This window comes from Penicillium angulare, assembly GCF_028827245.1.
Source record: "Penicillium angulare strain IBT 27051 chromosome Unknown utg000004l_segment0_segment0, whole genome shotgun sequence".
Lineage (NCBI taxonomy): Eukaryota > Fungi > Ascomycota > Eurotiomycetes > Eurotiales > Aspergillaceae > Penicillium > Penicillium angulare.
The window spans coordinates 252,584-279,385 of record NW_026623163.1 but is presented as its reverse complement, the minus strand read 5'-3'; the positions used below and the strand labels follow the sequence as shown (position 1 = coordinate 279,385).

Here is a 26,802-nt window from a genome sequence, read left to right as displayed (position 1 = left end):
CAAAGTCTAATGGGGTATCTCGACAAAATCCTCTTTACTCCAGCAACCTGTATACTTCATGTCCCCAATCTATAAACACATCTAGGTTTTCCTTAATTCACCTCCAACGCCTCCCACGCACATCTATCACATCGACATTTTCCACCCAATGCACCACATGCCCACTCCCTCCGATCCTTTACAGGCAATCCAATATCACAGTAATGATTCAGAATTTCGGCATCCTTCGCAATACCCCCAGCCTTAGGCTCCTTCATCTCTATCTTCCCATCGGCTGTCGTCCTAGACCAAACAGCAGTCTCTTCACAGTGTCGTGCACTAAATGTAATCTCTGCAGCCCACTCCCATCGCACATTAGGATCACAAGAGTGGTTCGCCAAACACCAAAGTGGATGCACAGCACATAATTCCGGACCCCCATCCCACGTCGAAAGACGTCCAGACGCAGTACCTCTGAACTTAGCATAAAGCGTATTCAATACCCAGGTGTCAAAGCGCGGAAGTGCCTCGTATGGATCAATCTCCATCTCTTCTAAGAATCGCATAGGCTGCAGGATATTCAACTGGAAAGAGAATGGTAACGAGGCTACTTCAGAGTTCGCACCAACCTCCGCGTCATAGTCGTGGAAATCGCCCCAGATATATTTTACCTCTGGTAGTTCTAAAGCGTGAACATCCTGCGTTGCAGACATGGCAAGTGCCCGTCCGAGTAAAAGGAGATAAAGACAATCCGCCTTATCCTTCGGATCAGGAATATCTTTTCCAATTGACTCGAGTCCATCTTCTAATCCGCATATAGCACCATGATAGACATCTTGTGCTATATCGTGACATTTCTGACTACAGAAGATTGTATCGGCGCAGCCACCTGAGCATCCAACGGGCGGTTCGGGCGCCGATAGATCGGGTAGAGGTGCATTACATGCGTCGCAGAGATCATCGTGCAGACGGTTTGTAGCTGTTAATAGCGATGATTCGCGGAGAATTATCTCGTCAGGGGCGATGTCTTCTTTTGCGAAGAGGCCTAGTTGGATGGAGACTTCGTCTTTGTTCTCGGAACCGTGGAGGGCTGGGAGGGCGACGGCTCGAACTTCGCATTTTGGGGCTATCTCTGCGAGACGGGTGTTTAGGAATGAGAGCTCTGAGGGGCTGCACCGGTTGGGCTCGTGGGAGTTCCATGGGTAAAGGACTCGGCGGGCGAAGCCTTGCGCGGGGAGGATGGAGGAGTCGATGTCGTGGATGTTGGATGGGGAGTTTGATTTTGTGCGCGTGGTATATATGGTTTTAATTTTGTCCATTTGGGTGTTTAGGATGTTGGAAGGTGTGGTAGTGTCCTTGACCTTGTCCCCGAGATCATGAAGGAGGTCTAGGCCGCGGATCCCGAATTCGTACGCATCGCGATAGCAGCCGCAGCTTACGAGCCCGCGGACAAGAAGGGCATATACTTCTCCGATGAGGGTATTGTATTCTTCCTCTGTTACTGGGATTGTGTCGTCGGTTTCATCTTCATCCTCGTCCTCGTTCTCGTCTGCGTCAGGCGCAGTTTGGTCTGCGGATTTGGAAGGAGGGTTTGTCTGCTCGGTGGTCGCAATCTTGCGTCTAGCATGGAATTCACATCCATCGGGATCTATCACTGAGTCGAGCAAAGAGAGCGCACGGTAGGCGTCTGCAGCTGCGAGATCGGGGAAACCAAGTTGTTCATGGAGACGGGCTCGTTCGAGATATAGATGTGGGTTATGCGGGTCCCCGTAGAGCTCGGTGACCTTTTCTGCTCGGGATTGCAGTAATTGAGCGGCCATTTTGTGGACAGGGCCGTGATGTTGATGTTGGGTGGACGATGTAAATTCTTTGCGGCGAAGAATTAATTTCTATTTGATGTGGGGCATCTTGTCCGGTTCGGGTGGATTGGCGGGGTAGCCCTATCTATGGAAGATTTCAAGTGCTGTATAGTAGTGGCAAAACGGGCATATTGTATTATTTTATCTCATATTATTTTATTTTGTCTATATGTCACATCTCTAAGGTTCCCTCGAGATCTTTTTGAACTGCTAATTATTTTCTCAACGTTAAATCAGGGTTATCAAAACTTCGGGCTTTTTCATTACGAGGACTTCGTCAAATGATTATTCACGGCAATATTTTTACTTTACTTGCTGCTACTTATACTGATATTCGACAAACTCTCCCTCAATCATCACCTCAGATTGTTGGTTACTAGTACCCGGGAAATGTTATGATTTATATTGTGCCTATACAAGAGCGTTCGACTTACGCAACAGATACAAATTTTTCCCCTTATTGGATACTTGCTTACTGATAAATCAATAACTGAGGCTTGTTCAAGTTTATTATAGGATTTAGGGGGGGGGGGGCTTAATAAAACATGCCTCCGATACGGGTGTACATGCGGAGAGTGCTTGAGAGGACTTCTATCCGCCCCAAAAAACTAAAAAAAAAAACTTGAAACAATCACGAGCATGCACTTTGGAAATATTATATACATTATATGCGATAAAACACGCTGGTGGTATCATGAGAGAGCCCTATACAAATGTTCAATGACAGCCAAGGCTTAGAACCAGCAGAGGAACATGAGAATAGGGGTAAAAGGAGAACCTGAAGGAATGCAGACCAAGCCACGTCGGCTCAAGCAATACCAGCCTACAGGGTCTTGTTATCTTTTTGGCGCTTCAGGGAAACCGGGGTGTATTCGGTGTCAAGAACATAATCCCACCACCGAAAGCTGCTGGAATAGTTACCGATGAACTTTTCATGGTGCAGATCGTGATGATCAGCACCAGCCCAGAAAGGAAGAAAATGGTGAAGACTCCACGGGAACTCGTAGCCACTGTGAGCATCAATGGCCTGAAACAAACGCAAGACAATAAATATGTACATTGTGAGAATGTGCAAATCACCTGTCACAGCGCACCAAAGGATAGGGCAGCTAACTGTACCGAAGCCCAGGATCATCACTTCGATAGGTGAGGCATATTCAGCAGCTAAGCCGAAAGGAGCCGAATACTGGTGGTGAATCTTGTGAATGGCCTTGTAGAGAGGGCCCCAGTGAAGCGCACGATGGAAGAAGTAATGCCAAGTATCCTCCATCACGAAGAAGATTGCAACTTGGTATGCCATGGTCCAGACAGACGGGAAGGGGATTGAGGTTGAGAGTCCGCAGTATTGTGCCATAGGGTGAAAGAGCCTGATATCAAGGCGAGCAATATGAGATAATGATCATCTTACTGGAGGACTGGAATCTTACCAAATCTGTGGCAGCTCAACTGTGAAGTGACTCAGGAGCACGAATTTCGCGCAATTCCACTGTTCCCGGAGCGATGGAATCTTGTTCTGCAGGGTGTTAAAAAAAGGTCAACTCCAGCTTTAATCAGAGGGGTTTACTTACACCCTGAATCTTGTAGCGGTTGAATACGCCCAAAGTGTCTATGAAAACCCAGGGCAGGGACCGACCAAAGTAGACACTTTCATGCAAGACAAAAGACATGATCCCAGTGGCCAGAACATCGTTTTGCATCCAGGCATACCAGGCTGCCCACAATCTCTCCGCCACATTGAAATGGGCGTTGTACTTTGAGATTTCTTGGAATTGGCCCCAATATGTCCCTGGGGACAAGTCATTTGAATCCCTATGCAGTGTTAGGCGGGCTGGTATGAAGTTTAAGGGAGGTGACCACCGTACATTGTGACTGTGCGTTTTCCCCCCTTCTCCGATGAAGTGAAAGAATGGAGAGGTTAAAAGCAAAGATTGAAGAAGCAGACACGAAAATGAAAGGATCAGGGATAAACCAATCCCGACATGGCGAGACCAACTTTGTCACTTAGCTATAGGGATAAGCCCACTGGCTAGCCGAACGTCCGGGGTCACCCCATCTGCATAATGGGGAATCCCCCGCCTGTGTATGGCTGAATTTCCATGCTAAGCAGACACAAAAATGAAAGGATCAGGGATAGACCAATCCCGGCATGGCGAGACCACCTTTTTCAGTTGGTTATAGGGGTAAGCCCACTGGCTAGCCGATCACCCGAGGTCACCCCACCTGCATAATGTGGAATTCCCCCGCCTATGTATGGCTGGACTTTTGGAATGGAAAAAGTAGTCAGCGCACCCACTGTTGCAACAGCTCAAGTGCTGTGGAAATATTCACTAGCTTGCATATATCAGTATAACGATCAACAAACATGGGCTATAGGCATTAAACCAGTGCTCGGAAGGATACTCAGTTCCCCCGGCTGAGGTCGGCATAGTTGTAGCCTAGCCAGGCCTAGTTTCAGCATGCCCAGGTGACCTTCAAGTTCCGGTATGCAACATACAGAAGGTTCAGAGTATAGAAGATTCTAGCTAATACTAGCAGTAGTACTAGTATATGTATCATAGTCATCCTATAAGTTAGCCTGAGAAAGGATAGTAATTAGCTTATATATCAAGCTGAATACTACTATTAAGGATTTATACTATATAGTAATCTTTACATCTTTATATCTATTCTCTTACTATTAAACTTCAAGTTTCATGATCTCGCTTGCCAAAATTTATTTATGTTTGATACTAGGACTATAATCATCTGTCATAGATATATATGGTGTATTTCCGAGGTCCTCTTTTTGAACTGTCAAATTCGTTGAAATCATTCTATACAACAAGTGAGTAGTATATAGTACTTTGCGAATGTGAAACCATTGGAACTCTATACAACTACAAGCAAACTTCATCATCAAGTAAGCCCCGATGACCACCTGGCCTACCCGATGATTTCCTTCATTACTGACATACTGATACTGTTTAAGATACCAGGCCCCCCTGGAAAAGAGAAGTCAACGGTAAGGAACCCTACGAGTACGAGGACACAACAGTCCCTTCAAATTGGCCGGGATCAATGTTGTCGCCAAGTGGCAGATGAACAACTACGTGCACCCAGAACTTACCTATCCTATTTGGGGGAGAATAGAACTAAATTCATGCAACCTTTTATGTTGTTAGCTCAGTGAATTCTGTAGATGTTTATATGATAATGTCATTCTTAGCTCTGTGTGTCTGTCTCTGTTCTGTGACTCATTGTTAAACCCACTGAAATGAAAGACTCCCGCCCATGCAATTCCGCGATCATTTTGGCAGTGATTAATAATGAAAAGAAATGTTAAAGGTTCATGGTCATGGTCATGGAGCCAGTCCATTGGAAATATTGGAAGGGAAAGTAAGTATGTCGTGATTTCACATCACCTGTATGCTTATTAGTTGTCCGGATCTTCGAGTCATCGGTTTGAAATAGAAAAATGACATACCATGCAATTATCATCGAGCACAACGGTAGGACGCTCATCTGGTGAAACGAGTGTTTGGACTTCGCCTCCGAGTGTCTGACGGCCTCGGAGGGTAGCAGCAAGTTGGGCAAGCATGCTTCTCTATTTAATTCGTTAATGCCAGACTCTTTCTCCGGTTCAGGTAGTGGGATTACATACGGTGATATGTGCCTCGCTCATGCCGCCGCGTCTTTCGACATCATTTTGGGACATGATACGGTAACTGTCGTGAAGACGTTTCCGAGTTTGAAGACCACCAACATTGCGAATGGGTTCACCTAGGAGATTTGCAGTGTTCTCAGGGTCTAATATGTTAATTCCTTCTCTGGCTTGCTCTTGGGCGTTCTGGTCTGGGTTGAAGATCTTGATGGTGTTGTCGATGCCGGAAACAGCCATTGTGGGCTCGTATGGATGACCTGCATATATTGTTAGAAAAGGTACAAAGAATTGCAAGCCTTTGACTTGGTGTACAACTCACCTTGGATAACATTGACAACTTCGCTATCTCCTTCTAGGATATTGACTAGTGTCGCGGTTTTTCTATCCCAGATAAAAACGTGTCCTGAGTCGCTGCCGCTCACCACGTATTCGTCGTTTAAGCCGAAGAAATTAACATCCTTCACAGTTTTAATATTGCAGTGTCCACGATAAACTCTCGTATGGGATGAACAAGGTGTATCAATTTCAACGTCTCCTCGTAGTGACTTGTTTCCCCTGCGTCGGAAAGAGATAGGAATTCCAGCATCAGAACTGTCGCTATTATCTCCCCAGATATCGGGGTCATCGGTATTCATTCCATTTCTCTCGTCTGCATCAGAGTCGTTATCATCACTCATATCGTCTTCGCTCTCTGAACCTGATGATTCCGACAGTAGAACAGATTCTCTGTCTTCGTCATCTATCGGTTCTGTTTCTGCATCTTGATTCGTTCGAGAACTGCGTTTTTGTGTGGAGCCTTCACCTCTAACTAGGTTGATTGATTGAACCCGTTCGTCATGCTCGTCTGGGTCGATGTCTTGTTGGGATTCTTCAAGATATCTATCCAGTTCTAGGTCACTGTCTGATTCATCTAACTCTGGTAAGAGTCCACCGAAGGCCCGATTGACAAAGGAATAATTGACGCCAGTGCCGGCTGACAACAATATGCCTCTGCCTACTCTCAAGATCCAGAATCTGGAGGCAGAAGCACGATCAAGAGATCGAACCTGAGAAGCGGGGTTGGATAGCCGACGCTTGTCGATTCGGGCGGCGGTGTTTCCAAGGTTTTCTAGCGGAAGCTTCACGGCATTACTAAAGGCTGTTACCGCCGCATGTTGAGTTTGGAATAGTAGTCGTGTGCTGTCGTGTTCGAAAGGTGAAACATCCACGTTGACGATGGGGATGTCTCCCGCTAGACTATGGAGATAGGGAACGATAATTTTTTCAATCGCTTCCTCGCTGGCTTCCTCTGGGATAGGAAATCGTCCGCGCTGTCTCCTGGGACATGAGCCTCGCTTGAATCCTGATAGCAGCTCTTGCCTGCCTCCCTGTAGCCAGAGCAGGATAGCCTTGAGAAAGTCGTAGCCGAACTGGGCCTCCCGTTCAATTGATTCATCCTCGCTTGGTGCCGGTTTAATCTTCTGGAACTCAGGATATAAGGCTAGGTCCCCTTCTTCAACATTATTTGATGGGTTCTTCAAAATGAGAGACAAGGTACCAGCAGCCTGAACGAATCTCCACGACGCTTGACGGTGATGGCGGAGGGTTTGTTGAAATGCCACAGTTTCTTGTGACGGGTTCATTGGATACCTCCACTCGCGAATTACGGCGTCCATCTGTGGTAGCAGTTTAGATGCTAGCGTCAAGGCTGCTGCGAAAGAAGCTGTGTATGGCATAGGAGCGTATGGATCTCCCTCAGCAGCCTCTTGAACGGTTTCTTCTAGAGAGAACAAGGACTGACGCATCTTGACAAGGGCTTTCGCAATGTCTCGACTGAGTCGTTGTGCCTCGTTGAGGACAGAATACCTGGCACGTTCCAGAATTCCAGAAGGGTATCCTTCTTCCTCTGCGACTCCTGCAATGGGAATATGGGACGTCTCTCCATTCTCGAACTGTACTCTGAGCGTGTCTGCATCATTAGATCGACGCCGAGAATGATGGCGATGACCACTTCCCTCACTCCCTTCAGATGATCTTGATGCTGGCTTGGGTCGTTTGCGTTTCCGCTCGCTCATCTTGCGTTTGGATTCCTTCTTAGCTGTTTTTGACGTCCATTCTCTCTCTGACGAAGTTTCCCGAGCATCTGAGCTCCGGATAAGGTCAAAGCTGTAAATGTGGTCTCCGGACCAACTGACTATCATCTCGTCGGGGTTAGCGTCGCTGATTTTACAAGCGGTGATGTGTCCATCGTCAAGATCGCGCACACGGCGCTTGCCACGGGGCGCAAATCGTCGAACACATCGAGTCGCTTTCCCCATGAGTTCGTCGTCCGCGCTACCGATACTTGGAGTTGTTCCGGAAGGTGTTCCTCTCTCGGACATCATATCGCGACCGCCAAGCATACGTCGATCATGCAGGAAGCAGTGCGCATGTGCACCACCTAGCGCGATGTAATGCGGTTGCGAGGGAGAACATGAAATGGTGTTGAGGTCTAGACTGAATTTCTTGTAGGAAATAAGTGGTGGCGGTACATTCGAGTCATCATGCTGCAGACCAGGCCTGTAGGCCATGAACCCCTGTCCACCCTTGGGCGTGGGGTAACTCGACGACGGTTGACGCAAATCCCATTGTCGTACCTCGCCGTCTTCGGAGCATGTTAGGAATAGATATGGTGAGGATTCAGTAACAATTCGTTTCACACGGTCGGCGTGGCTTTGATAGACTCTAGCGTTTGTATTCCCTTCGCTGAGATACCGTGCGCCATCAAAGAAGTTGTTGAAGCGTCGGCTCCGAGCCGAGGCCGAGAATGCCGATGTAGCTGCAGTGTTCGCATTGCGGCTAGCGTATTCGATGTCGAAGACGCGGACTTGCGAATCGCCCGCACATGTGATCAATGTACCGTCATTTGAGTGCGGCATAAACTTTACTGAGAAGATATTTGCCTTGTGACCTGTTTGAACGGTGGTGTTGAGTGCGAATGGAGCATCCGAGGATTCAGGTTGATAAGAGTAGATATTCAGGTGTTGATCATCTGAGCCTGAGGCTAAGAGTCGTCCTGAACCGGACCAACTGTGAATCTATTAGCGTGATGTTGCCAACGCATCGAGGGGTAGAAAAACTTGGAAAAGACGGCAGGATCGGCAGGGCAGCAGGGAAGTAGCTTGGGGCAGCCCGAGACAATCGCCGCACCACCACCACCATTCACCTGCAGATTTAAGTCACTTACCTGAGCGCATTCACACAGCCTGTATGTCCACCGAGCTCATTCACGATATCCAGATCATTGACCCACTCTTTCGAACCATAAAAGTCGCGAACTCCAGCTTGAGACGACAAGTTGCCGCATTCGCGCCGCCAGAGGCGGTCATAAAGCGAGTCTTTCATGATAGCAGACTATGTCGGTCGGTGCGATTGCCAAAGTTGATAGGGTTGACTAGCTGGGACGAGCGATCATGTTGAGGGGTGATAGTAAGGTGATATTTGTGTTGGGAATGATCACTTTGCTGTTTGTTCCTTTTCTCTTTCTCTTTCGCGGTCTTTTTTCTCGTTGTAACGCGGATGTGTAGATGACGTCAGGAACCGGATAACCGAGCGACCAATCTGGTTCACAACAACTAAAGGTATTGCATATATTCAGGTCGATTCAAGCTTGAAAGTCCGATCATAGAAGGACAAGAGGGTGGCTAGAATAAAAGTGAGGGGGGCAGGAAGAGTCCGGCCGAAGCAGAGAACCGGTTATGGAGTCACGGTACTTTCCTCCAACCATCCAGGCCCAGAACTAAATAGACCTTATATGACGGCCAAATCTTGGAAGCTGAGTCAAGGATGCCCCGGATTAGCATGATTGGATGGAGACAGCGGGATCTCTGTGATCCACCTGTTCCTTTTAGCGTTGGAGTGTAGGTACCTGAGGCTCCTACGTAGTATATCAGGATGGCAGGTAGGTATACCTGTACATAAGACACTTTTACTTACTAGAGAACATTTTGAATTTAGTATGGAGTGAGTGTACAAATCATAGAGTATAGATTATGGATATGAATTTTATAAGCCCACATGGACAACGCCGAGGACAGGTTTCTCACTGTACGCATATAATACAATCATCATGTCTTCCAAATCCCCACGCGACCGGAGCTTTTCTCCAAAGGAAAACTCGTCATTTGAGTCGCCATTCGAGAAACAGTTTCTCTTTCCGAACTGATCATTTCCAACTCGGCCGTACGCATTGCACGAAGTTCCTGGGTCATCAGTTGCAGTGACTCTGTCAACCCCCGAACCACACGGCTAAAAGCCGACCGTCCCAATTGCTCACTCTCACCAAGCCCCACGAGATCTAGAGCCTCTAATCGTCGAGAGCACAGATCCAGCTTGGCCTGCAAGCCTTGGACCTCCTCCTTCCAGCTCTGATCTAGGGGATCGATAAATTCAATCCTGTCGAGAACCCTACTTGTCTCACTCCGGTATCGGATATCTTCTGCCTGGTGGAACCAGTTCTCAAATACCCCGACGGCATGTGCATACTTTCCTCCCATTTCACCACTTAGCAGGTCTGAAACTTCTTGTAGAATTTGCGATAAGCTCTGGACTTGATCTGAGAGTCCGTGCGGTCCATTGTGTTCACGAGAGAATTCTGCCCACTGATTCAATGCTTGCACATTCATATGCTGCTGGCGCATCTTTTCATCGCCCAGAGTAGAACTATATTGACTTGCAACAGCATCATATTTCTTCCGAAGCTGTGATTCAGACTCCGATTTCCATTCAGCGTGTCTATCGAGTGAACTAGAATGGAAAAGACTAAGTTGGAGTAACTCGGTTTGCAAAGCTGAGATATCGGGCCATGATGTAGGAATGAGAAGACCCGCTGAGCTAGATGTATCCCCTGGTGTGGGCGTGGGAGGCTTAGTGGTAGGTTTCTTTGGAGAATAGTGTTGCTGGTATGTGGAAAAGCCAGCCCGCGGTTGCGGTTTGTGTGCCGCTTCGGATTGGATCGGCTTGGTACTCGATGCTACCATTTGACTGCGATGACGGGCATGACCTCGCGCTGCAGAGGAGACGGGGGCTCCTGTATTCGCTGGTTGTCTTAGGGAGGCGGATCGGGCTGGACGAGGCGGGGGAGGCATCTCGGTCTTTTTGGGAGACGGGGGTCTCGGGGCGGAGGACTGCGGCGAGCGCATCGGGGGTTTGCGTGGGGATGGCGGTCTGAAGGTTGGCGTAGACGCTGAAGCTTTGGATGGTACTTGTGCTGAAACATTGCTGCGAGTTGACGATATCTTCAATGTTCCTGGGCGCATCAGACTTTGGCGACGGGTAGGCGCACCGGTAGCAGCGGTGTTGGCTGTCGCGGCAGTTGTGGTTGTGGTTGTAGCTGTAGCTGGGGGTTTAGACGAGGGGGCTTGGCTTTGTCCTTGTCCCTCTGAGCTAGCCTGCTGCTGCCTCCTGGGTGAGGTCTCCCCTCGAGGCAGTAGCCTGCTCTCGCCGGGCGGGAATCGAGGCTGTGCACCGCTCACATCGTCTTGACCGGTGTTGCTGCGCTGGGGGAGAAGGGTACGACCACGATTGGATACATTAGGTTCTTTGGTGGAGCTGGAACTGCCATCGGTTGATGTTGATGTGGAGGTGGTTGCGGTCGTTGGACGGGTAGGTGCCTTCAATCCAGAGGACGCGGGGCGAGCAATGCTGGAGGGCTGGAGCAGGTTAGCTACAGTATCTGGAATGCTGTGGTATGTCCCCTGGGAACCAACCTTTCGAGGCTCGCGCAGGGAGGCCGAGCGTGTGGGAATCGGCATGACTGGGTGGTTTTTAATGGAGAATCCACATTTCTTAATTCTTTGGTGGAGTTTCAGAGTCTGCCTCTGAGCACTAAGTTTGGGTGCTCAACTACAGTAGCTGCGGTAACTCTCCGCCTAACAAACTCCCCACAATGACATTGACATGATTAGTGTCATCATGTACTTAAAATAGAATTAAACCTGTCCTCTTTTCTCTCTCATCTGTATTCTGTGTTTGAATTCTCCATACCGGGATTTGTTATGATCGCATTGGAAGCCTTAACTGTTAGCATTGAGTGTGTCACTTGTGCGGTCTCTCTACTATGTACAAGGTCAGTATGTATGGAGTATGGAGTCAACTCCACTCCAATTGTGGCTATACCTCCGGGCTAAATAATTTCAAACTCAACACCTCGTATCCCTATCATCATCATTGTTTCATCACATGGGGATATATTGGGAGATATTTTAAGAAATAAGAAACTGTAAAAAAGTGGAAACTCTATACTTTCCCTCGACGACATGAAGTATGGAATGGCATCCACCTGTTTCAGCCTACAAGCCTTCCACGATCCCTCTGAATCCCCTCATATGCTCGGCAAATTCTCGGCTCCACCATAACCACGCACAGAAGACTCTCTCTCACGGATTTAACCGTCGTCCACGCTGTCTTCTAAAGGGTCTAATCACGCTATCAGCCCATCGGAAACACACTAGGATGACGTCGCCCCTCATCTATCCCGCGTCTGCTAGAGAAGGATTTAAAACATTACCAGAAGTGGACGAGATCACCACACTCTCGTGGCTTTAATGCATTTCTTACAGCTCCTGCCCCTCATTCTTACTCGAACTTACTCAATGAGGTAGTGTGGGCGGCTTTCTTGGCCCCAGCGCCAGGCCGCATGCATCTGACGACTGGATATGACAACATCTTGCAGCGGGTCGCTACTGCAGTTCTATGGAGTCGTCCAATGCACCGCTATCGCTTACTGTGGACGGGATGGGGTACCGGGGGGGGGGGGACCTCCTCGAATCATTGTAGACCCACGATGCTACATCTGCCACATCGTTGTGAGATCATTTAGCATTTAGCCCCCTCCTTTAGTCTGAGTCTGCTGGGGCAGGATGATAACTCGCCCCTGGATAAGACTTGGGGGCGGACGATCAAACTGTGTGGATTTCGATCGATGGTGCTTATTTTTGTTTCGTGTTGTTATTCGGGGTCAGATGGATTAAAAATAAATTTTAAATTTGATGTGCAGTGATACTAGTATTACTTTCGAGATGTCTATTGTTCTATTGTTCTTTCGAAGTGACCATCAATGGCACTATACATTGCATAGTAGTAGTAGTCTATACATACACAACTAATCCAGTACTAATGACTCGGTGGCTGCAATGTGACATAACAGAAACAGGGATCCAGATCAACTTACACACCATCAGTAACAACAACAACACTCGTTGGGGGATTTATGGTTTTACGCCATTTGCAGACTTGGGCAGCCTAGTCTGTTTCGCTGTTTAAGCTACTGGGGCCAAGAGAGGTAAATAACACAAAAAAAGAAAAAGAAAATAGTTTATCGTTCGCACTAACATGGGGTCCGAGGGGCTTCGTGGGTGAATAGTGCAACACATAAAGCCCCCCCTTTCTTCGCCACCGAAAAACTTTTACTCTCGACTTCAGACTTCACACTTCTATTGCCGAACAAACTTGAACTTGAACCCGGTTTTCTATACAATAAACCTTGGAAGATATACACATAACACCTTACATCATGAGTTCACTATCCATCTCTCCTCCATCGGGGATCTCCTCTCTCCCCTCGCTTCCCTCGCCTTCTATGAGCCTCGGCATTGTACGGTGCTCAAGGTGTCAACAATCTTTGAATATCGCTACCAACCCGACCAGCGCCGTGCAGTTCGGCATGAACTCGTATTATTGTAACCGATGCGCTTCGAAAGTGGGATTCTCAAGCTGAACGCAACATTTTATCATTCTCCAACACACAAACTACTATACTATAATAATTCGATTCCCATGCTTCGGCTGGTCCGGGGTATTCGCATCGCACCGCTCGTTTCTATAAACGAGAAACCCAAAATTCAAATCCTAACCAGTCACTCGCTCCCTTGAAATCTACTCTCATCGACCACGTTCTTTCGAGAGAATGGCAGTGCGGGCACGGCCATCTTCTTCATCAGTGCCAAACTGGTCGCGAGGAGATATGAATACGAATGATCTAAATCATGACACCATTTCTTTTATCGATTCTGCTGGTCTGGATATCGCAAATTGAATTCATGGCACGCTTTTAGTGCCCGGCCAAGGATGGGTACAGCATTGGGGAGCAACAGATCGGACTCGAAATGTATCGACTGTTGCCCGATGTATCCATCAACATCCTGGCCTATTGTTTTCACTATTTTCTTCTTTTCCTTTTCTTTTTGCATTAGACTTGTGTCCATGCGGTGTTTGGAGCGAACTTCATCTTGCATTTTCATTTTCATTTTGAGCCATTATTCACTTATGACCTGTGACCTATAGCTACTACTAGACATTTCTTTTTTCTCTCTTCTCTAGACATCTGAACGAATCTCATACTTTACTATCTATCCTTTTCGTGCGTAAATGTTTCGATTTGCCAAGATTCTAATTTTAAGCACCGTTGTGCCGGGTGTTCCGAGTTCGCAGGGTCCTCGACTCAGCCTTAACAGCCGAGCTGAGCTGACGGAGAGTCTCCAGGCTCCAGGGCTGATGGGATCCACTTTGCATATTCCCGACATCTGGACTCGGAGGTCCGTTTTGATTCTCACTCCCTCCAGATGTCCAACTCGTAGTGGCCGCTCTTGCTTGCTGAGTAGTACATAGAACTTGAAGTGAGCACGGCCCTGGCCGACCGGTGCCGATCAGTAATCATCGCTGTATAGTTAATAATGTTTATATCAACTTTCTACGGTGCCAGTACATAGTGAAGAGGGGAAATAGGCCTGTATTGGAATACTAGTCAGAAAAACCCACAGCAAAATCAAAATCTTTTCCTGGTCAACGCGGGAAATCAGAATCGCAGAACGTGATCAAAATAGTGTAAGAAGTGTGTTAATCAGAACTAATCGTAACGCGATGCTATATAGCCGGAAGAAACAAAAGAGGACAATAACTCCGCGGCCGTAAGGGTCATTCCTATCAGGACGGAGGCTTTCCCCACTGCAATAGGCATTAGCGAAAATCGGCGGTATCTAGCTCGATCCTTGAAGTCTGACAACCTCAAATATAATATAGTTACTTTGTAGTACTTGCTGGATTATGACTAGGTATCACTCCAAGTCTGAAAAGGGCTTGGTATGGCAGAATTGGTTGCTATATAAGGGCGGTAAATCCTTAACGGAGAAGGATCACTGTTCTTTTCCTCAAACCTGGCAGCCTGGAACAAAGAAATCCAAGCGAAGGATAAACTATAATCTGACCAGGTTGCTAGTACGTTTTTTGCCTCCAGCTTATCGTACGACTCCGAGTCCTCAATATGACATTGGAGTTTTTGTCCAGGTTAACATTCAACAATGTATTCCAGGCTGTAAGAGGCCTCAATAACACTATTCTCGACGACAGACATGTCCAGAAGACAGATTTACAAGGAAAATGGGTTATCATCTCCGGCTCAAACAACGGGGTTGGGCTAGAGGTGGCCAAGTCCTTCGCATCATGGGGAGCAAACCTGATCCTAGCCTGCCGCGATCCCCCTGAGGAACTCGGCGAACTTCATCCCAACGCAGCCGTGGAAGAATGCAAGCGTCTTGCCGAGGCAGAGCACCATATCTCAACGATTGAATGGTGGGAGATAGATATGGCAGATCTCAAAACTGTCGAGGCCTTTTGCGAAAGATGGTTGAAAAGTGATCGTGCTCTAGATATCCTGTGTAACAATGCCGGATTACAATCTGCTCCTACAACTCGAATGACGAAAGATGGCTTCCAGATCGTTCATCAGGTCAACTTCCTATCTCATGTGCTACTTACAATCCGACTCTTGCCCTCTCTGGGGAAAAGCACAGATCCCCGAATCGTGTGTACCACATCATGTGTCCATCATTTCGGTGTGTTTGATCTAGATCATTTCAATGGTGGTCTAGAAATGAAAGGGAATGATTACCACAACAACAAGCTTTATTTTCAGATGTGGCTTACAGAGCTGCAGATTCGGTGTCTTAAGCACCCGGAGTACGCTCATATCAGGATCAATGGAGTGCATCCTGGCTTTGTCGCTTCGGGGATCTGGCACGACGACTTGAAGAGGAGTGGCATTTCGATACGAGCTCTTGCTTTTCTCTTGCGTTATGTTGCTATTACGCCGCAACAGGGTAGTTTGGCGATTATTAATGCGGTAACTAACCTGGAGTGTGGGCGGGATATTAGTGGTGGGAAATATTTCAATCGTGTTTGGGAAGCACCGGCGCATTCTTATTGTCGGGACGAAGATGCACGGTGTAAGTTGTGGGTTAAGTTGGATCAGGTCCTAAATCTTCGGGAAAGGGGCCTTTTTGATGTTCTTGGTCTTTGATCTACTGCTTTGTTCCTATATGATCAAAATGTCTTCAGTTTGAATTCAACCAGCGATCCGTTCGACCACAACTGTAGAATTCACATTGATATCCCAATGCCCTCAAGTCTAGTAGCTTCCAGTATCATCCGGTATAATATTCCAATATAGAATTCTCGTATATGGATGTACCTCCCCTAAAAACCCCGTAATTGGTAAATTGATGCAAATATCCACTAGTAAAACGGTGATATAGGTAGATGTGCAACTTAAATGTTCATCAAGAGATGTCTGTGCGGCCTTTACATACGTCCTTGCACCAAAATTGGTTGAATTTCCCAGAAGGCTAAGATGCATAGGTACCAAGACCTCCATCAGTCGTGAGATGTTTCTTATAGAACGTTCAAGATCAGTAGACACAATACCAGGGCAAAGTGAATTTATGATAACGTCGATCCTGTGAAGTGATACGTGTTCGGTCAGTGGACAGTAGAACAAGCGAGAAAGGTGATATCACCAATCCCGCTGGAAACGAGCTATTTAGACACCGGGTGCTACCCCGAGTTATTTATACTCTAGATAATAACTCCGCCACCGTAAGGGTCATTCCTATCAGAATGGAGGCTTTCCCCACTACAATAGGCAGTAGCGAAAATCGGCGGTATCTAGCTCGATCCTTGAAGTCTGACAACCTCAAATACAATATAGTGACTTTGTAGTACTTGCTGGATTATGACTAGGTATCACTCCGAGTCTGAAAATGGGTTGGTATGGCAGAATTGGTTGCTATATAAGGGCGGTAATTCCTTAAAGGAGAAGGATCACTGTTCTTTTCCTCAAACCTGGCATTTGATTCATGATGTAACGGAGTACTGTAGTCCGAGCTCGGCTTGGACTGCAGTCCCAATCGCAATGCAGACGCCGAGCTGCAGGCCTGATCACATCCAGTCTCTCATTAAGATGTATTTCTATTTATTACGATCAATACCCCGGATCATCCAAATGGTGGGCATCATTCAGATGTTATCTCCGACAGAGTCCTGGAATTCTTTGCGATAATTTCAAGTCTCTATTTGTGGGCAGCGCCAACCTGCTTTTTCCCGGGGTCAGTGTCCTACAATATTTGAATCTACGATTTGACCTCGATGTCTGATCAAGAGGAAGCTCAGCCTAATTGCGCTGTTGAAATGGCCGAGTCTGGTGATGTTTTTCTAGTCGTGGGCCCGGAGAAGCTTGAGTTGCGTGTCCAGTCGCTCATTCTCAAAGCAACATCGAAAACATTTGCTGCCAGGTTGGGGCCAAATTGGACAAAGGGCCACGAACAGCCTAGTCCAGAGAAGCCAATGGAGATACACCTCCCTGAAGACAATGCCGTCTCTCCAAAATACATTTGTGCGGTTACCCATTCTCGGAGCCAAATGATTCCCAAGGATCTCTCGGCACAGGACATTCTCGACATTGCAATCGTGGCTGACAAGTACTTTTTTGTTGACGCTTTGGAAATGGCGAACCGATCCTGGCTTCGTGTTTGTGACAAAATGAAGCGGGAGATATGGCTCTCATGGCTGCAGCATACGTATTTCGGAATGCGCAAGCTTTCAGACAGACTTCTAAGGCTCTCGTTATGGATTATGCTGGTTCTTACCTTGACATTTATACCGAGAAGATCGAAGAGATACTGGATTGGAGCTTGATTTGTAAGTGACCTCAAATTTTAAATACTTTATTCAGGTGGCTAGCTCACACACTTCAAATTATCGAAAAGATTGTTTAGAGGAACAAAGAACATTTGCAAAATTCCAGCCGGGACGTATACTAATCGGAGGGGTGAATGATTATTACTGCTCAAATGAGTGTGGGTGGGGAAGCAAATATGCATTCGCCTGTTTGAAATCACTGCAAGAGGGGAATCTTCGGCCAAAAGACATACTCGGGGGTCTCTGACTCGATAAAAAGAGCAACAATGCTGCCTGACCCCATTCCCAAGGAGGCCAGTATTCCTTGCAGCAATTACCGATGGCACAGCGTGCCAAATCACAGGAGTTTGCGTTTATCTCGCTTAGAAGTTCTCGACCGCCAAATTGGCCTTTGTCTTGACTGTATCTTGTCAAACAAGGGAAATACAGGTTATCGATGTGTGCATACCAACCAGCCCTAATTTAATGTGAGGAGAATGATCAGATATATCATAATCGAATGTCCTTGTATTACCTGGTAGAAACTTGGCAAGGTCCATGTACTTGAGATTGGAATAGCTAATTCAGGTCTGAGATCTGGAAACTCGCGCCTGGGACCTGCAATTTCGCTTATAGGTGAAGATTTTGGCATAGTGCTTCAAGTTTTGGCTTTTCTCGGTCTTACTTTCTTCAAACTTTTTATCCTTCAGTTGGTGCTCCTCCTTAGCCCGTAAGGCTTCCAAACTGCAGCTTATTTACTACGGTGAATTATCATCTCTGGCTTTAAAAGAACACCACTGCAGGGACCGATTCTTCTATGCTCCACCGGTTTCAAACCTTCGTTTATCCCTACGTCTATAGCCACTGAATCGGTCAGTTTATAGGGGTGGACGCCGACATATGAAGATGCTGAGAATTGGTGTCCTAAAAATTTTAGTATTAGAGACGTTTTGAGAAGATGAAGGGTATGCTAGTTTGGGTGTTTGTCAGAACCCACGATCGACCCGCAACTTGAACCTTTCTACTGTTTTCGCCATTTCATCAATACCCATCGATTGTATGCACTCATGCCTGAATATTCTTCTGGGAACTGAAAACCGGACATCTACCATCCAGTGGGGTCCAATTTGGCAGACATATTATGCCAGCTTTACTCTCGGGAGTAATGCTTCTGCAAGCCCTTCATAAAAAGTCGCTTCTTATCAAATGGTATTGCATCACCGTATATCATTGTTGTGCTGCACTGTGAAATAGTCAATGAGCGGGACTCTGAATGCCCTCGTTAAAGCGGCGGCATCGCGACCGGGAATCACGACCGCCTAAACCCGGTACATACTACACTAACCCCCATACACAACCGTAAAATCCTCGGTTCGGAGTAATCCGGACAATATAGTATGGGGTATAGATGAAGCTATTGAAAACGTTCACCAATGTCGTTTCCCCCTGTTTCACAATTCTTTCCCTTGCCACCGACCCCGGGTTCGTTGCCACCAAAACTTTACCTCATGCTCTGATTCTCCACCTGTTCACTGTCATATTACGCTTCATTTTTCACGGTCGCATGCCCTGAGTCCTGACTGCTGATCTCTACCTTTGAGCTAATTTGTGATTTCTAGGTATGGGAAGAATCCTACCGAGACTGCTAGGTTTTCATAGTCACACATATGGAGTACAGAGAATGATTCCAAATGAATTACCTCCACATTCTTGAATCGATAGACAATGGAAAAAGAAAAGAAAAGGGAACTCAGCTGAAAAAGCAAAGAAGACCCATATACAGCTCCTCGGATCTCCTGATCGGCGTCCACGGAACACAAAATGTGGATCCTTGGATCAGACATTGCTCCGCGGGTCTTATTTACACGTACTAAGTAATCCCCGGGGCTGATAGAATATCCCCCAACTATTTCATTTGCATTATTTCACAGATATTGGGGTTGAACTAAAAGTCTTGGTTTTGAAGGATTTACTGCCCCTGGGAAGCAAGATGCAGTGTGACGAACTGTCCAGTATTCCGCCACATTCCGCCACATTGCGGAGACCGCCATTTTATGACCTCCGACCGGACATATTGACGCACTACATGATGTGACGATAGGCTCAGGTAGCGTACTGTAAAGAAGAATAGAGCTAGAGAATTGGTATGGAGACAGAAGGTCCGAAAAGACCACCTGGGTGAGCCATTCAATAGCGAGGGCGTCTCGCCTAGTTCCGCTACGCAATTAAAACACACAGAACACCCAAAAATTGCCGGCGGAATTGTTTATGTGGGGACTCGGGTTCTGAGTGGAGCTTATGGAGTAATTTGCCTAGATCGTACGTAAATAGATCGAGGGCCAATCCTCGCTAGCCGCACTGGCAGCCAGCCACGATTATGTCTAGAGCCCGCTGCAGGTACTCTGTGTTTCAATAGCCACGCATCGCGAATCGATAATCGCAGGCTGATCTTGCCTCAGTATGAGGCATGGAGTACAGAGGGTAAAGTCTAAAAACTTCAAATACTGAAAAAGCAAGTTTTGAATTGGCATTAAGATTGCATGCATCTTGAAATTAATTTTTTTTAAATTAATCTAGTTGCGAATTTCGAGTTAAGATGGAGGGACATGGAATTTATGTTGCGAACGATAGAACGGAGATTTAAGTGATATGTCAATATTAGAATTCAGCGGAGTTGTGGGCAAAAGTACAAAGTATAGATTTGAAAAATGGACAGGGATCCCTCGGCACTAAATACGCCTATAACGATCCTTTTCAATATTGCTGTGCGGTTATTCAGTGGCTCTGAGACGAGCTGCCCTGGAGGTTCTTCTTCGCCAATCAATACGCTCTCAGAATTTACAAAATATGCAAAGCAAAAAATTGAACTGGGCTCCTTTCCAGCCAACGCTTTTTTTTTCCTCCACTGTCAGGGTTATTTCTTGCTTTTACAGTAAATTCTGCGTCATTGGTGTCGACCGTGCTCCATAAGAGTGGGAACTGCCCTACGATCCTGTTCCTACGGAGCTAAGGACGGCCCAGATCGAAACTCTTTTATCGTGATAACATACGGAGTATACCTCCGTGGACATACATAATGCAGAGACTCGATGTGATTTTTTCATGGCATATTGACTTTCTTTTCTTTTTATTCTAGTCAGCCAGCCTCTGACTTGACAGGCCAAAATGGCATGCATATTGTCGATTGCTCAGGTTACAGGACTCATGCTAGGGAAGAACAGGTGGATGATCGTCGATCATTACCGAACTTTATGCGTTCATCTTTCCCTTTTCTTCTCTCTCCCGTTCCCCTTTCACCACACTAATGGACTGGTTTTCTTTCCTGCTCCGTAGTTTGGATCTCATCTGGCTGATGCTATCCACTTGGAATCCACACGGGAGGCAATTTCTGCAAGACTAAGGGATTCTGCAGCCCTTCGAAGTCAATGTGATCGATACGGTATGGCCCGCTCCCGCGCTAGACTCCACTTGCACACGGCTGCCCCGAAGGGGTGCTCGTTTCTTAGGGAAGGGAAGGGGGGCGATGCGCAGGTTCGATCTGGATCTAGCGGTGTAACGTGAGTTATGCTAAGCGCTACATCTAGCACCTCGAGTACGCCAGATCTTCCAATATGATTTGACCCTCCGTGCACCATCTCCACTGCCACTCAATAGTACCTATTTGTTCCCATCTCCACTCCTGATACGATCCAACCCAACACATGTGGTACACGGTTCGTGGGGGGTAGGAATTAGTCACGAAGTTGACCTATGATGCGACAGGGCGGCAAACTTAGAGAATTTATGGAAAAAGCAAAGGAAACTGAGCGATGACAGCAGTGCAGATTCTTGATGTTCCTGTGTGGATCTTTCCAGCGGGGTGGTACGGTGTGGGTGATTATTGCATTTGGCAGCAGCCGGGAGGAGCTGAGCTCGGGCTCTTCGTGACGGAAATGACATATCTCAGCATCGCAGACAGGAGAAGTGGAATATCCCTGATCTTCATTGGCTAGCATTTCCTTGTTGGGCCATTTTTCATTTGTTGGTTTATGCACCTCTCTGGGTCCTGCTTTGACCTTAGCTGCTTTGCTCAGACGCCCTTATTGCGACCGAGTAACTCCATTTGATTCTTGGTATAGAGAAGTCTTGACACTGCTCCATTATTATTCACAATTTAAATCCTTTTGTGAAACCTCTCAACTTGGAGTGTGAGTTTTTTTCTCTCTTTCTCTCTCCTTTTGAATCCCATATAATAGACCCGATGTTCGTCCAGCTCGTGGACTGTTGATCTTTTTCATTCTGTATTCTTCCTCAATACTGCATGTTGGCCTGACAAATTTTTCAGCCTGCATTGACTTGGGAGGGGAAAAGAAAAGAAATATTAAATAATTCCAAGGTATGGCGAGTTCCTTGCGTTGCCCGCGTCTCTGATTGTCTCTCCTATTATGCCCAGTGAGGTCGGTATCCGCGCAATGACAAGTTCGATCGTGATATTCTGTTTGATCTTGGAATCCCCACCAGTCTTTTTTGTTCACTTCTTTGCTCTGAAACTAAGTTAAAGTATTCGAATCAGGGTAGCTGCTTGCAGGTGCTTTACAAAGCCATTGTTTGAGTTGAAGTTTCAACTGAACCCTTTTTATTACAACCCTGGTCGGATAAATAAAGATTCGACGATTTCGCAACATTGACCCACCGAGAATCACCATACGCAAATAATTCGATACGACTTTTCAAAGCTTCACATTGAAACCTTTGCGACTGCCGCTCGAAAGAATACTCGAAATAATTTCCACTATATTTACTAGTATTCATCACAACATACAATCTACAGCTATGCCGTACCTCGGCCAAGAAAAAAGACGTGGCCCAAGATCGCGCAGAACAGACGATGAGTTCGTCGTATTTCTACAGGGGGTGAGCTTTATGGAATCTCAATTTTACTTGTGTCATTTTCGGAATCTTCTAACACTGAGAAATTAAAGATTCCGGCTCACTGCCGCTGGCAAGAACTGAAAGATCTTGTCCGCCAAACTGCGATGCATATCCGACAAGCCGTCGTATATGATGACAACCATGGATTTCCTACAGGATTGGGTCAAATTATCGTCAAGAATGAAGATGAAGCATGGCGAACCTACCGTATGTTTCAACCCACTGTCTTCCCTTGGATGTGCTCGTTTCTAACTGTTGTGCAGACAGGTTATCAACCAACGGATGGGAAGGCCAGAGCTTAGTTGTTACCTTAGCGCGCACTAACGCACCTACGAAACCAATCGCTGGCCCCACTAGAAGTCCACTTGCAATGGTCCAAGGTTATATGTCCGGACACTCGACACCTCCACGATCGCAGGGCAACATGGCCATGCCACCTTCGCCCATCTCGCCTGAGTAAGCGGACCTACCATACACTCACCTTCTTCCATGGCTCAAGTGAACTAACTTCTTGCAGTTCCGTTCAATCTCAGAGTCCAACCTATCCATACCCAGACTACGGACAAATGATGAGTCCCATGGGAATGCCACAACAGTTCATGCACATGATGCCCGATCCCATGTCCCAACCAATGCAGTGCTTCCCTCCTTCTCCAATGATGCACTGCTCCATGTTTGACCCTCCAGCTTGGAACATGATGCCAATGTACCCCATGTCTCCAATTCAGCCACTGCCGGAATCCAACGAGACTTACCAACATTTCCATCCACAAAGGCCCTGGACAAGCAAGAGCTCGGATTCAAACACAGAAACAAGTGATCTGACACAACGCGCCGTTTATATTACGAATTTGAATGCGAAGACTACAACATCAGACTTGAGGAGTCTCTTACAAAGCGCCGGCACAGTCGAACAGTGCAATGTCACCGTCACTGCGGACGCACACGAGAACCAGGCCCAAACGCAAGGATCAGCCATAATGCATAATATCGACGAGGCCAAGTACGCTGTTGACACACTTAACAAGATGACGTTCATGGGGATGCAGATCCGAGTGAAGATGGATAGTCGGCCGGCTGTTGCTCGGAGTGGGAGCTGGGATGGAAATATGGCACGGGAAGACTCGAGTGAGCGGACTTCTGACGGAAGTGATTTTGATTGCAATAGTTTTGAGAAGATGGACCTCTCAAGCAATGCCATCGAGCCTCGGAAGCCCCTTGTTGTGGATGGTTCGGGACAAGCGAGACGGTCATTAGAGATGTTGTCGACGTCGGCGCCTACTTAGGATTTTGATGATGCATGGAAGTTATGGGAATGGATATAATGCATTATGCCTTTTTATTGAGTGGAGTTTTGTCAATTGGAATCTATTGCATTTATACGGTCTTGGGTTTCTTTCATTGTAAAATGGAATTAATGAGGGTTTTTTTAAAAGATAGATCTCGAATACTCAAAACTAGTGGGACAGGAATCCCCCGTTGCACCTATTCATTCGCTAGGCAGAAGCCTAATTTCGTATTATACTTAATATCATTAATTCACCCACGAAAGGAAAAGGAATCTGATTGTTGCTATGGAGCTCTCAAAGTTCTTTTTCCAATCCGTATGTCTCAGATCTCTATTACGGGGGACTATAGTGCCAAGCGGGAAAATATCTCGACCTACATGATCATAATTGAATATTGACCGCGTTGTTCTCTCCTGTATATACTGAGATATGAATAGATACGCTGGACAACAAGAGATAAAATGAATAAGCCAAAGGATGAGTAGAGAGACCAGTGGAAAGATAATCCGAAAACTATATTTCATAAACCTTCTATGAATTCGTTTTAGAATATTGAGATAAAACCTCAAATTGGCAGAAGTTCCTCACTTTATCTTCCAAGGTGAAATCTGATAAGTATGGATGGAGCGAGTGTTTTTGTACTATAGATATTGTAGTAGCTCGTCCATCGACAGCAAACTCGACAACAACCCACAAAGAATAATGCCATTCGCAAGACTAACCCAGGCACCACGAAGTCATATCAAATCAGCATGGAAGCGCAATAGTACATGGGCCACACTTTTGTCTCATAGACTCAATAACATCAGCCATACTCATAGCGACTCCGACGAAAGAATACCGATCCATAAAATCAGCAAAGAGAAGCCCGGTTACATCACCTTCTGTATCAACCACAAACGATCCAGAATCCCCCTTTTCAATAAATGACCTGTTGGAAGAGGCTATCACATATTCTTCTGTAATTTGACTATTCATAGCCACCTCATTTCCATCCGCATAATACCATTATAGATCTGAGAGCTATTTGTAAATAGCCTGTGAGCCATCGCAAATCTCCCCGGTCACCTTTGTCGTGCGGCCGTGTTTGGCACAGATTTGATCTTTCTCAAGCGATCCGAAATTAGTCAGAGGAATATCTATTTCAAAAAAAAATGGCTTTGGCACCAGTAGGACGACCGATAGGCGCTAATTTATCGGGAACTTCCAACATTCGGTTGGGCTGAAAGAATCGTCTTTCAGAATCTTCAGTAGAGTGGATGAAAGCCCAGTCCATTATACAGCCTAGAGACAGATTGTTGAGGACTTGGTCGGCAAGGATAGTGTGCCCTGACGCAAAGATAATTTTACCCAGTATATGGGGCACAGGTTCCTGGTAGTAAGTTAGTATTTAATCGTATAGATATATGACCTTGGAGAGACTTACCTATGCATGCTAAGTGCTGGACGACGCCAACTTTGGGCCCTGTGATGAGGTGCCTACGTTTCTACCAGGATGGAGAAAGGTGCAAAAAACAACGAATAACGGCGTTGAAGAAGGGGAAGGAGAGAGGGAAGCTCTGCTACGTACATATAGGCGGATGCCCACTCTCCAGATCAATCAGATGATTGATCTGTATCCGAGAGTGGGTCAAACCATACAAACGTCAACATGCAAACATACCGGTCCCGAGTCTCCTCCATGTAGTTATACTACAGGACCAGGCACACAAGTAGATACACAAGTAGGTATATAAGAGGGAAAATAGATAGCTAAGTGTGTAGCTACACAATTCGAGTTGAGTCGAGTTGGGCTGAGTTGAGCTGTGTTTGGCTGTAGATATTAAAAAAGATAAAGCCTTCAAGTTGGAACATTTGAATATCGCGACCAGTACTCCGTATATGTTATGAACCAAGCCTTAATATATAAAGCGCAATCGAATACCAGATCATTGATCTGGTATTCTAAGTCTTCCCCCCCCGGAACCTAGTCACAGAGGCTGCTACTTGGAATGATCGCCCATTTAGCACGTTCTTGACAGTAAGGAGTATTCACGATCTCTACCTCAAGAACTCGGAGATCTCGGGAAGCACGGTGCCTACGAAATAAATTTATGAACTCTTTTTGATCTTCAAACTGACATGCCAAAGACGGCCTATTTACAATAGGTAGCATTCTATGTTGGCTTCATAGGGGTCCAACTTGTAGATCCTAATAATATAAGTAGGGTCTGCACTGCTATTTAACATTTGAAAAGTGGGATCAGCAGGCCCGGTATTTTGGATGTAAATTAATCAATATCCACCCTGATCCTGGTGGCACTCCACTGGAATTTTGATTGGATTGTATCCGACCTCTTCAGCTATCCTGTACACAAGCCCTGAAAGTGGAACATGTACTCCCGTATGTATGGATCGGACGGGCCGGAACACAATGAACCCTTCTCTTGGCAGGTACCGATGTGGGGTATCACGGCACATGTGCATACAGTAAAGCACTCCTCACGCCCATGGCCAGGAGCTTCAAATGTTAGATCAGGTGAAAGGTCAATTTAAGCATTGTCGCACAATGTCGCTATGGGGCCGGGAGGAAATTCCTCCTAGCTGACTAAAGAAGCTCAGGCTGAAAAATTCCGAGGTTGTGTTATAACTTATGAGTGTGGTCGAATGGGGCATCTCATGATTCAATTCACTAGTGGGTAGTTGCTTCTGGTGGCAAGCGAGCACTTGAGGCCGATCGCACTCTCCCGCTTCATATAAAGGCGGAAAGATTCGCGGGGATCTTAGACCAACATTGGAAGCACTTGAAAAGCATTCAATGATCAAATAAAATACGTGGGGCGAAGGAGCATGTGGGGTTATGAGCGCGCTATGGTAACAGACTAGTTCCTCCATCCGTACATATGATCAGCGGACACTATTGGTGATAGTGATAAACATTTGCATTTCGAGTCGAAGATCTTTCTCCGTGGCCACTCAAAACACGGGATGGAATAGCCTGGCGGCAATGTGAAGAAAATACAGAGTAGGTTTGGCAGGAGGCTTCAACGCTGGAATACGAAGGGTTCAGGATGCGAGAAAAAAAGGTATATAATGGGCTTATGTTGCCGTGGACAAATTTCACTTTTCATTCCAACACTCATTAACGTTCCTTATTCTTGATTTTCCTATTCTGTCT

At 46.4% G+C, this 26,802-nt stretch overlaps 8 protein-coding genes across 8 annotated transcripts; 3 read left to right on the top strand and 5 right to left on the bottom strand.

Annotated features, from left to right (window-relative positions):
* Positions 1 to 92: 92 nt before the first annotated feature.
* N7478_004033 (putative MYND domain protein) lies at positions 93 to 1,799 on the bottom strand (the record flags this gene model as incomplete). Its single annotated transcript, XM_056920247.1, has 1 exon — positions 93 to 1,799. One exon carries the CDS (start codon positions 1,797 to 1,799, stop codon positions 93 to 95), a length of 1,707 nt encoding a protein of 568 aa, XP_056778284.1.
* An 862-nt stretch (positions 1,800 to 2,661) lies between these two features.
* On the bottom strand, positions 2,662 to 3,702 carry N7478_004032 (sterol desaturase family protein; the record flags this gene model as incomplete). Its single annotated transcript, XM_056920246.1, has 4 exons — positions 2,662 to 3,205; positions 3,266 to 3,351; positions 3,407 to 3,624; positions 3,693 to 3,702. 4 exons carry the CDS (start codon positions 3,700 to 3,702, stop codon positions 2,662 to 2,664), a joined length of 858 nt encoding a protein of 285 aa, XP_056778283.1.
* Positions 3,703 to 5,230: 1,528 nt separating this feature from the next.
* On the bottom strand, positions 5,231 to 8,841 carry N7478_004031 (WD repeat-containing protein; the record flags this gene model as incomplete). The annotated part of the gene is made up of 5 exons (XM_056920245.1): positions 5,231 to 5,239; positions 5,302 to 5,421; positions 5,479 to 5,735; positions 5,798 to 8,526; positions 8,684 to 8,841. 5 exons carry the CDS (start codon positions 8,839 to 8,841, stop codon positions 5,231 to 5,233), a joined length of 3,273 nt encoding a protein of 1,090 aa, XP_056778282.1.
* A 722-nt stretch (positions 8,842 to 9,563) lies between these two features.
* N7478_004030 (uncharacterized protein) lies at positions 9,564 to 11,249 on the bottom strand (the record flags this gene model as incomplete). The annotated part of the gene is made up of 1 exon (XM_056920244.1): positions 9,564 to 11,249. One exon carries the CDS (start codon positions 11,247 to 11,249, stop codon positions 9,564 to 9,566), a length of 1,686 nt encoding a protein of 561 aa, XP_056778281.1.
* Positions 11,250 to 14,755: 3,506 nt separating this feature from the next.
* On the top strand, positions 14,756 to 15,790 carry N7478_004029 (uncharacterized protein; the record flags this gene model as incomplete). Its single annotated transcript, XM_056920243.1, has 1 exon — positions 14,756 to 15,790. The coding sequence occupies one exon, from the start codon at positions 14,756 to 14,758 to the stop codon at positions 15,788 to 15,790; it is 1,035 nt and encodes a 344-aa protein (XP_056778280.1).
* Positions 15,791 to 16,914: 1,124 nt separating this feature from the next.
* Positions 16,915 to 17,463, top strand: N7478_004028 (uncharacterized protein; the record flags this gene model as incomplete). Its single annotated transcript, XM_056920242.1, has 1 exon — positions 16,915 to 17,463. One exon carries the CDS (start codon positions 16,915 to 16,917, stop codon positions 17,461 to 17,463), a length of 549 nt encoding a protein of 182 aa, XP_056778279.1.
* Positions 17,464 to 22,257: 4,794 nt separating this feature from the next.
* N7478_004027 (Nucleotide-binding alpha-beta plait) lies at positions 22,258 to 23,642 on the top strand (the record flags this gene model as incomplete). The annotated part of the gene is made up of 4 exons (XM_056920241.1): positions 22,258 to 22,338; positions 22,407 to 22,563; positions 22,620 to 22,812; positions 22,874 to 23,642. The coding sequence occupies 4 exons, from the start codon at positions 22,258 to 22,260 to the stop codon at positions 23,640 to 23,642; spliced, it is 1,200 nt and encodes a 399-aa protein (XP_056778278.1).
* A 1,147-nt stretch (positions 23,643 to 24,789) lies between these two features.
* N7478_004026 (uncharacterized protein) lies at positions 24,790 to 25,328 on the bottom strand (the record flags this gene model as incomplete). Its single annotated transcript, XM_056920240.1, has 3 exons — positions 24,790 to 24,974; positions 25,072 to 25,124; positions 25,309 to 25,328. The coding sequence occupies 3 exons, from the start codon at positions 25,326 to 25,328 to the stop codon at positions 24,790 to 24,792; spliced, it is 258 nt and encodes an 85-aa protein (XP_056778277.1).
* Positions 25,329 to 26,802: the final 1,474 nt, after the last annotated feature.